Below are 9,802 nucleotides of genomic sequence, written 5' to 3'. Positions count from 1 at the left end.
GATTTTGGAGTTATAAAACTGTTACTCTATGTCTGATAATTTTGCTCAAAGTCCTCATAATATGAACATTTTATACATTAAACAATATTTTGGAAACAGTTTATTGGTCTGAAGAGACAAGTTGTTGGATGCAAATGAAATCATTGAAGTCAGTATGAATTTTGCTTTGATCTCTAGATTAATGAATGCTACATTCACACTGTTTCTGAAATATATTTCTGCCTACAGATTTCTGGGATTTTGATGAGAAAGATGCTGTAAAAGCTATGACAATGTTTAAGCTTTCTTCATAGTTAACTCTTCTGAGCAATGGAAATGTTGTTTTAGTATGGGAATTTTCAGCATGTTTTCCTCCAGACACCTCCTCCTTCTGGCTAAAGTGAACCAGTAGGCAAGGTTTCCATCTCTGTAGGAAAAAAAAAAAAAAAAAAAAAAGGCAAAACCAGTAAATACTTTTGCCAATCTCCTAAAACACACATGCAAGAAGATAAGCAAGTCATTTCTGTAATACTTGAACAGTATGGAACCTGATGCTAATGTCTCAGGAGTAGGCCACAAACTAAGCAGTTAGCTGCCAGCAATGGAAAGACCCTCTGCTTGTGTTTCAAGCAGCCACAAGAAAGCAGCTCTGCAGAAAAAGCAGTGCCATACAAGCAGAGAGCATACTCCTAGCTAACTGGGAATCTTCTGTCTGGGTTAATCAAGGTCAGGAGTAATGGAATAATTAAACCCTGCATTTATCAAGAAAATCCTATTGTTTCTGTAGTCTTTTCCTAAGAAACAAGCATGGGCTTATGTGCTCACTAAAGGCATCAAGCTGGACATCAAGATCTAAAGTTTCCCTATACTCTAGCCTGCCCTCAACACAGAAGAACAGATCACAGTATGGTAAATGATGACATAAAAGTACTGGAAAGTATTTTAAGGAAGGGGGAAAGAAATACAACCAAGGAAAAGGCCTGTAGGACCTGAAAGCAGAAAGAAATAGCTAGAGAAAACAAAAATTAAATACATTGTAAAGTTCATCTGTTCTTACTTTGATGATTCTTCTTTCTACTATATAATCTCAAGAGGACTTAAAAAACAAAAAGCAGCACAGAAAGACTTGGGAGAATATGTGGGGCTTTTATTCTGCATAGGAAAGGCATATTGTGTATTCAGGGGGCTTTTGCCATGGCAATATTACATGGCCTATAGCCGTCCCACATGCTCCTAAATTTTAGGAAGGGATACTAGAATTGTTCTGCAGGCTTTTAGATAAAATTTCTCATATCACTATGCATTAAAAAAAATATAATTAATTATAAACTTGGTGTGTCACTAACAAAATGAAATGGCTTAATAATTTATAATGTAGGGACCTCTAAGAGATCTTTCAGATATTGTAACTGAAAGAAGTGGTAGATGTGGCCGCCACTTACGGACATTGCCTTCTTTATGGAAAGCAACAATATATCTTTTTCAGCTTACTATCTGCGTGTCTCAACCTCTTCTGACAGGCTTAGAGGGTAAACATACTGAAGAAACTGGTACTGTAACAAACAGAAAACTGAGAAGTTTGAGTTCCATTTTACAGTATTTTTCCTCTGTTACAAATTCAACTCATAATTTCTAGACAGTATAGTAAAGAATAGCTTCATAAACATATAGTAGGTCATATGGTGAAAGTACTTTTCTAGTAATAGTTAATTTGGTTAAATAAATTTTATATTTACTAGGAACCTAAGATAAAAGATGTCATGCTAAATGTTTTATGCATGCTCAATTTTTATATTCATGAACTGTGAATGACACACTAGAAACATATCAAAACAAGCTTGCTACCATGCAGGCTTTCCCTTCAAATCACCATGCCCCAGGCATGGTCACGATACATCATGCAAACATTTGTTATTGTTATTCCTTCCTGAAGGAATTCACATCCATTTTAAATGAAAGAGGCATAAGAATCCATTTACTGAAATTCTCACTTAAAACTTGACCTCATCTTTTATGGTGAGAAAAAACACACCTTGAAGCAAGTATTTTTTACTAGTGATGCATTTCTTCTACTCCTTTAGAGCAATTTGCTTTTCCTGAATGGGAAAAAAAGGGCAGTTTTAGTATAACCAATTCTTTCATCCACTGCAATGTCCAGCACAAACTTAAAATATGTTGAAGTAAAATAGTCCTCACATGTTACTAGTATGACTGAAGATCACAAAATCTAATTGAAGCTAGGATGTGGAGCTTGAGATTAGTCTTTTTAGTACTTTAATATTTAATCAAATTAAATTATTCTTTTCTAAGTGAACAAGAAGTTCATGACGAAATTACTGCTCGCTCATTTTGTATTTTCTGAAAAATCTCTAATTCAAATAAAATCTGGCCTTGATTCATGCTGAATCACAGCCACTAAGATCCCCAGAAATAAGTCTTCTAGCATAGTAGCCTAAATCACAAGCAAAATAAACATCAGCAGCACAGAACATAGAAACAGTAAATTAATGTTATTATTTCTGTTTGGCACAAAGCCTGCAGAACTTGGGATGCAAATTCTACACTTACACAGGTAAATTTATTTTATCAGCTCCTTCTTGGACAACAGAACAGTTGTCTGTTCATTTCAATACATAAATAATACCTTACACTTTTAAATATCTGGTATTTACCATGCATAAGTGCATGTGTGCAGATTGTACATCTACAACTGTACACCTAACACTTGGAACAAAGATCTCAGCATTCAAAGCTGTATTGCAAGGGACCCATAGGTGGCAGAATGGGCATACTACTAGATAAAAGAAATCATCACCTGAATCAGGTCATGGGCTAAAGAGCCCAGAACTTCTTTTGTCGTTTCATTAATTTCTAATTCTGTCATGACTTCCCAGTTACCATTCTGGAATCTTACTGGCATAGAAAAGACAATTCCTTCAGGAACACAAAACTGACCTGAAGTAGAAGGAAAAAACTCTTAATATTACCCAAACATATTGTTTCTGATTAAAAACACATCTTACCCAGTGCCAAGATTAAGTCCTACAGAGTTGCAAAAATCTGCAACTGTAAGATCCTAGTATAAATGGAGACTGCATTTGTCAGCGTAGGGTTCAAAGACAAGAGAGTTCCCCTTTCATTGTAACTTGGTATTTTAGTTAGATGTACATGACTTTGAGTTGGAAAGGACCTTTAAAGGTCTTAGGGCTTCTACCACCTCACTGGGCAAACTGTTCCAGCATTTCACCACCCTCACAGTATAAAACTTCTTTCTCTAATCTAAATTTTCCCTTCTTTTAGCTTAAAACCATTGCTTCTTGTTCTATGACAACAGGCCCTGCTAAAAAGTCTGTCCCCATCTTTCTCATAGGTCCCCTTTAAGCATTGGAAGGCCGCAATAAGGTCTCCCCGGAGCCTTCTATTTTCCAGGCTGAACAACCCTAGCACTCTCAGTCTTTCTTCATAGCAGAGATGTTCCAGCCCTTAGATCATATTTTTGGCCTTTCTCTGGACCTGGCCCAGCAGGTCCATGTCTTTCCTATGCTGTATTTGAAATGTTGCAACCATTTTACATCTTATAAAGGGGAGGGAATATTTATTTTACTTAATACAAAGAATAAATAGCTATTGTGAAATGTTCCATTTATTGGCCCATGTAACTACATAAGAAAAGGTTTTCATAGCTTAGGCTCTAAGAACTATAAATAGTCCTTGACACAACACATATACCACATGTACCAGAAAAGTATTTAAACTAAAAGACTAAGAGACAATCTCCGACAAGTTAATATTAACCCAAGAGATGCTTATAAGAAGTGAGTGTCAAATCACAAACTCCGGAGAGTAAAATTTCTTAGATTTCAAGGTTCTTATGTTGAAAAAAAATCCCCCAGCCTCCCATTAGATCCTGATTTGGTTTAACACATTTATTTTTAAATCTAGATTTTAAATATAATGTTCTATGTCCTGGGGAAAGCTATTAAAGATTAACCAACAAAATTAGATTTACCTGTAGTAAGTACTCCCACAGAAATGATCTCCCCAGGAGGAGAGCCATGATACCAGTATCTCAGTACAGTGGCTACTGCATGAGCAGGCAACATTCCTACACAATGGTTGACCTGGAAACTCAGTGAACTCTGTGCAGACTGAAGTTCTGAATGGACCCATTCACTACCAACAAAAAAGTGGGGGTAGGGGGAGAAGAAAAAATGAAGGTGACTATAGGATGAGTAGTTTTTTAGAGGCAAAAAGATAATTAAACCTGTGGGAAGAAAACAGTCAAAACTTACTCAAACTTCACTGTTGAAGGCAAGGCACTTAAAGACAGAAAAAATAGGATCTAACAAAAAATTATTCAAAAGGTAGCAATAAAGCACTTACCTATGAAAGATATTTACTCAAGTTGTACTCTCTATTACTAATCATTATATCACTATGTATTACCATCTTATGTAAAAGACAGCCATGACATAAAATGAATGTCTGCTGTCCAGTAAATGGTAGGTTTGGACCAGAGTGGGAGCTCAGTATAGTCAGGTATGAGGGTATGTCACATCTGCTGCCCTCTCACTGCACTCATCCTTTCTCAGCTACTTCTCTTCCCAAAAGAAGCTATCTAGCTGTCTGGTATCCTTTTTATATAGGTTAACAGATTGCCTGATCTGGGTAACTGACTACACTAGTGTGTTCAGGCCATATGTTTAATGGGAATTCAGGTACTTTAAGATGCAGATACATTTAGTATTATTTCAAAGTTTCTTCACACATACCAGACATCTAAGCCACTACCCAAACTTCCACTACTTCTTACAGGCTGCTTGGAATATGATAGAAGAGAAACACACTTAGTATGGAAGAGAATATAGTTATAAACAATGTTGGCAGGAGAGTCAGAACTATACATAGCACTAGGAATTACTCAACTCCTTTTGTAGACAGAGTACTTCAGCTTGAGTTTTCTTTTAAGTATAGAGCTAGTCAGTAAAGACAACTCTTGAAAACAAAAATTTCTCTTGATATTTATTACACATTTCAGATAAACATGGACTAAAAGCAGTTTTTTATTTTACTTAAAAAAAAAGCAACAACTCTGTACTGTACCTATCATAAATCATGTTCAACAAAGGATGTGGAAAATCAGCTGGACCCCAAATAGCACAATCGTATCCATAAAGTTTTGCATGTGACAAATCAATGTAATTGCGGCCAGTAATATTGCCCCAAACAATCACATCTTTAACACCTGTAACGGAGGAAAATATAGAGATAAGGAGACAGACACATATTTTCACAATGTAGGCCCCTTCATGATGAATTATCATCTGAAAAATGCAAAAAGTTTCTTCATAACATGAAACCTCATCATAAGCTGAAAAATGAACTATCATTTCTATCATGTTATGGTACAGAAAAACAAAACCTAGTAAATACTTAGATGTCAAACCCCAAACCAAATCATACTGCATACATGCAATCCTGTACATGCATACATAGAAAAGAATCATTAGAAAAATCCCAAACTATCTGCCTTGGTGCAAAAGGAATTTCTCAACCTGCTGATAGGCTACTGAGCCTATTAACTTACTTTTATATTTTATTAGGCTCCAAAATACCTAGACTTGTCACTGTCACCCCTTCTCCTGCAATGTTGAAAGAATCCTGATGCCGAGCAGGCTATAGGACCACACCTTTGCCATGCAGAACCATGAAAACATAACCAAGCTGTTAACAACTGACCTGAGAAAGAAAACTAATTAACCCTGAAATAATACTACAACACAGTTCTACTGTACTCTCATTATCTGCACAGCAGTATGGTGCTATGTTAATTCACAGCTGGGTTGTGTGTCACCAATACAACAATGCGCTGCAGAGTACAAATGCAATCTTAAAATCTCAGTCTTTGACCCACAACACTGCTCAGCCCTTCTTAGTATAGTTCCAGCACGAACAGACACCTGAATGGCAGGGCTGAGTCTCCAAGCATTAGCAAAAAACCTGACATTCATGGAATCAAGCACACACCCAGAGAGTGGCTAGCAGGGGATGGTAGCACCTGATAGTCACGCTCTGGCATTCTGTACAGCCATTCCATTCAGTGAATGAACTGCTCTGGCTGCATTTCTGCACACACATCAACTGTGTTCTGCAATGAAATATGTACTCTCAAAGATATCCATCCACTGAATTCCCCAAATGCTACCAGAACACATACTCACCTGCTGCATTCATATTCAGCTTCCTGGCTAGCATGGCTTTAGCCAAACTTTCCCACAATGTTGCAACAGCAATGACATTCTCAGGTTTAATGGATGGGCAGTATGTCATGATCAGCATTGCCTTAAGGTTCACAAAGTTTTTTCCTGATGAAACTACTCTGACCTCACTCTTGGCATTCTTCTCAATCAGAGGAGCATATACTTGGCAGATCTCACTCACGTCTCTGATGGAGTTCTCAAGGGACTGGACTTCATGGTTTAAGAGGACATCATCAAGAACAATGACAATATCAGCTTGAACAAAAGCCTCGTGTATTTCAGTGTGCTCTGAAATACTGCGGAGGAGTGGGAATGCCATGTCTTCAGCTTCCATTACGATACCACAAAGAACTTCCTTAAACTTGTCAGTGTCAAACAAATGGATACTGATATCTGTGGTCATCCCAAACACTTCTCCATTTGCCAACAGAGGGATCAGATGATAACAGACTGGAGATGATGCACTGATAAAGAGAAGGATATAGAACATTTGTAGTTGATGATTAACCACTGCTGTTTTGGAAGTATTAGATAAATAAACACAGAGATCTTTTGTAGTCAGTTATGTTTAAATAGACCATCACCTTCAATTCTTTTTTGCTCTGTCATTTTAACAGGTTAAAAGATAAAACAGTTGGGTCCACCTTTCATTTGAAGCTTTTTTTTCATCCTATATATGTCAGTTGATACTGTTACTTAAAAATTGTTGACTTTAAAAGAACCACTATTTTTAGGTGGCTCTATTAGGGCTACCAGAAATACAGACATTTCTAAAGTTAGAAATGCAAGGTACTCTTTACTTACTCCTGTATTTCCAAAAACATTTAATGCAGGATAGTTGCATTACAAAATTCGTAGCTTGTTTTGCAAACATTTGCTTTTCTCTAGGGTAATCTCAGGTCTAAATGTTGTCTGTTTACATCCTTACCTTGAACTGGTGCAAAACGTTAACAAAAAAAGAAATAATTTCTAAATTGTATACTGAATGTTCATAGTGAGGAGTGTAGAATCCAATTCAAATCAGCAAATTGCAGGGTTCATGTATAACTTCAGGTGGTTACACCTGTTATACGTGACAGGAAAAGTGCATTCTCCTGAAGCTGAATGAAACTTCACAGATACTGATTTTGCTCTTACCTGGTGATCCAGATTTGCAAAGGCTTGACAAGACTTTTAATTTCTTCCTCCTCTTTTTCAATTTCAATATACGTCTTCAGGTTCTCCTCAGCAATGTCTAACACTTCCTCATCCAGCATCGCTGAGGTGATGCCATAATAGCGCTAAGAACAAAAAGAATGATCTCTAATCAAATTACGATCCAAACAGCCAGGTAACATTAGAAAGGAAAGCTTTGTTTCACATTTAAAGGAGGAATAAAGAACAACATTATTAGAATAGAAAGTAAAATATGGGTTTACAGTATTAAAGGCAGCTCATTACCTGAGCATGTTCCAGAAAATCATTAACTCCTCCCAGAAGCCGACCTTTCCCTCCTCGGTCCAACAGTTCTCTCCAAATGATAGGAGACTGTCTGTGTTCCCATCCATTTATTTCACAAATGTCATGAAGCCACTGCTAATGCAAATATCCCCACCAAAAGGTTTTAATACTTCTTCACATTTGATAACACTGATATTACAGCTATAAACCTGATTATTTCTTCTCAATCCATAACTACAAAGTGCTTCACAACTTACATATCAGCATGTACAAAATGGGACAAAAAAACACAAAGCAAGGCATGGTGATACACTGTGGCACCTCAGCAAGGGAGCAAAAGGTCCTCGTTCTGCTTGATTTTACTGCTGTAAATTTGCTCTGTTACTTTAGTGTCACTGAAGATATCAGTGTTGCGAAGCAGTAATCTGAGGCTTCCTATTTAGCAGCAGCAGGTAAGTTGCAGAAGCTAATTGCTGTTCACTTTACTGTTTGAGTTACTTGGCTGAGGTGTTAAGCTAAATATATGAGGTAATCAACATGTTAGTACTATCCCATGAAGGAATATTGCATTTTTTTCAGTTCTTCATAGGGACTACATTGTAGACATGACATCTACAGCAAGAGTTCTCAGAAAGGCCTACTCACATTGTAAACAAATACGTAAGATTTAATTTCATACTTCCATTGTAATTCAAAGCCCTTGAATGCCAGAAATGCCGTTGATGATTAGCAACTCTGAGCACATAGGCAATCACAGTGTGCAAAAGCTTTACAGACTGAACAGCCACTTATACATAATTAAAAAAAAATAAAATTAACTTCTTAGGATGGCACACATTTTGTGCCCTTTCTCTGTGCCTAGACTCTTGAGAATGCCAGCCTCTCAGATTCAAACTTTTCCTCTGGCTACCTCTCATGGCCAAAGCTGCTTTTGCAGCACCTCTACCCAGATACCAAAATGCTGATATCGGGAGACACACTAAAGATAAGACTATTTGTTTCTTAGTAAAGCACTGAAGCATCTTCCAACTTACTATTGACTCACTATTCCTTACCTCCCATTTGTCAGGGTGCTGGAGGATCTTGTGAACCCTGAAGTCTGGCAAGCTAGCCTGGAGATAGTCAGCCAGGAGTTCAGCTTTAGCATAGTAAGGGCAGTTTGCCTTACCTGTGAACGCAAGTGACACCACCACAAATGGAAAATTTGGTGACATTAATTGATAAGGGATTAATAGCAAAATCTTTTTTCCAATTGTTCCAGTTAAAAAAAAAAAAGTTTTATGAGTTCCTAGAAAGTTAATAGAAGTGTATGAGCCAGGTTAAACAGTTTCGTCAACAACCACTTAAAGGGCTGAGAAGGCTACAGCGGGACAGGGACAGCAGCAGAGACAGAAGTCTCACCGACGGGACGAAGGAAAAAGCTGACCCAGGAACGGCTGAGGCAGCGTGCCGTACAGACGCCCATTTCAACAAAAGACTGAAAGAACAGCAGTCTACGGAACCTGCAGAGACAAGAGGCGGCCATGGGCACAGGCCAGCTACCGCCGCTGACCGCCTCCCACTCTGTACCGGCGTCCACCGCCCTGCCTCGCCTCACCTGCCAGCACAAACTTGGCCATGCGCGCGGCACCCTCCAAACCGTCGCCTCAGCGTTGCACAGCAACGCGTCGCGCGCAGATGTAGTTTGTCCTCGGCCCGCGCCGTCGTTCTCGCGAGGCCTGCTGAGAGCGCGTGGAGAGGAGGGTTAGGGTGTCATGGCGCCGCCGCGTGCAAGGAAACAGTCACTGGGCGGCGCGGGTCTGGTGCGCGGCGCGCTCGTCCCTCCCCGGCGCTGCTGAGCCGTGCAGCGGCCGACCCAGCGAGAGACCCTGCCGCTGTGTCCGGGTGTTCCGAGCCGGTGCGGAGCTGCCGAAAGACCTCTGTCCCCTTGGCACCAGGCCGCGGGCCTATGCTGCGGCTACCGTACCACTCTGGCCAGCGTTCCCATCGCCTGCAGAAAGCGAGTCCGAAACCGAGAGGCTTTTTCCGAGCCTGGTGCTCCAGCCATGGAAGTATCTAAACCATAATTTTCATTTGTTTTTACTGCTAAGTGGTTTTACGTAGTTTTTCCGGGACTGTTTCTA

At 39.1% G+C, this 9,802-nt stretch overlaps 1 protein-coding gene across 1 annotated transcript; it reads right to left on the bottom strand.

The window, feature by feature from the left end:
• Window positions 1-2,048: 2,048 nt before the first annotated feature.
• Window positions 2,049-9,298, bottom strand: MDH1B (malate dehydrogenase 1B). Its single transcript, XM_054381184.1, has 9 exons — window positions 9,277-9,298; window positions 8,735-8,847; window positions 7,680-7,814; window positions 7,377-7,519; window positions 6,201-6,703; window positions 5,083-5,224; window positions 3,989-4,152; window positions 2,795-2,934; window positions 2,049-2,075 (listed from the first exon to the last, which is right to left on the bottom strand). Exons 1-9 carry the CDS (start codon window positions 9,296-9,298, stop codon window positions 2,049-2,051), a joined length of 1,389 nt encoding a protein of 462 aa, XP_054237159.1.
• Between the last annotated feature and the right edge of the window lie 504 nt (window positions 9,299-9,802).

This window comes from Indicator indicator, chromosome 5, assembly GCF_027791375.1.
Source record: "Indicator indicator isolate 239-I01 chromosome 5, UM_Iind_1.1, whole genome shotgun sequence".
In the NCBI taxonomy this organism is placed as follows: Eukaryota; Metazoa; Chordata; class Aves; order Piciformes; family Indicatoridae; genus Indicator; species Indicator indicator.
Note: the sequence above shows the minus strand (reverse complement) of the source record. Positions and strands in the feature narration are given on the sequence as shown.